Consider the following 859-nt stretch of genomic DNA (forward strand, 5'->3'; position numbering starts at 1 on the left):
GCATACGTGCAGGCAGCAGTCCAGCCCACCAGGGCGCAGTGCTCGCCGCCCCATAGTCACCGGTCGAAGCAGCGGCTTCGTGGCGTTCAGAGTACCTTCTGGCGATTGTATCCGCTACAATAAAATACATCAGGAGAGACAAAGAGGGAGGGAGAGCGGTGCAAACGATGGTTGTGAAGTTCAGCACACAACACAGCAAACAAGCGATAGACGGATCGAGTGGGAGGCCACAAGCTGGAGCTGTGGCTGGGAGGAATGGTGACTGCTGGTGCCTATTTCCCACCCCCGGCCGCTCACTGTCCGCGTGGTGCTGCGTGGCAGGCGGGGATCCCACAGCAACTGCACGCAGCAGCAGAAAGCACAAGCAGTGCTTTCACGAAAAAGGAAGAGAAAGCGGCGAAAATGCAAAAAAAAAAAGACACTCTGAGAGACTCACCAGTACAGCAGTATGCCAACTGTCGTGGACGGAGGACACTGCTGGCGAGGCCTGCGAAAAACGTGGCAGCAGGACGTCTTGGCCGCCNCACAAACCGCATCATCCGTGCAGGGCACCAAAAAGAAACGACACAATTAAAGTAGACATTGCACGGGCATTACGCCACGCGCAGGAAGAGCGAAATGAATCTGCTCTAAAATGAGCGGCCAAAGCCGCACCCACACACACGCACACGCACACACCTACCAAGCACACAATAAACCCGTGGCGCACAGCCTGGAGTGCTACAGCAGCGCGCTTCTACCGACAACCCCCCACCACCACCACCACGTACTGAACTATACATCTATACTACCCCATCGTCTCTTGTCCTGTTGTTTCTCGTTCATCCAGCCGTGCTGGTGCACGCGTCAGGTCAACTTG

General features: G+C 56.1%; 1 protein-coding gene across 1 annotated transcript; it reads left to right on the forward strand.

The window, feature by feature from the left end:
- Positions 1-255: 255 nt before the first annotated feature.
- Positions 256-579, forward strand: DQ04_23401000 (hypothetical protein; the record flags this gene model as incomplete). The annotated part of the gene is made up of 1 exon (XM_009318161.1): positions 256-579. The coding sequence occupies one exon, from the start codon at positions 256-258 to the stop codon at positions 577-579; it is 324 nt and encodes a 107-aa protein (XP_009316436.1).
- Positions 580-859: the final 280 nt, after the last annotated feature.

Source organism: Trypanosoma grayi, assembly GCF_000691245.1.
Source record: "Trypanosoma grayi strain ANR4 Tgr_2340_V1, whole genome shotgun sequence".
Taxonomy (NCBI): Eukaryota; Euglenozoa; class Kinetoplastea; order Trypanosomatida; family Trypanosomatidae; genus Trypanosoma; species Trypanosoma grayi.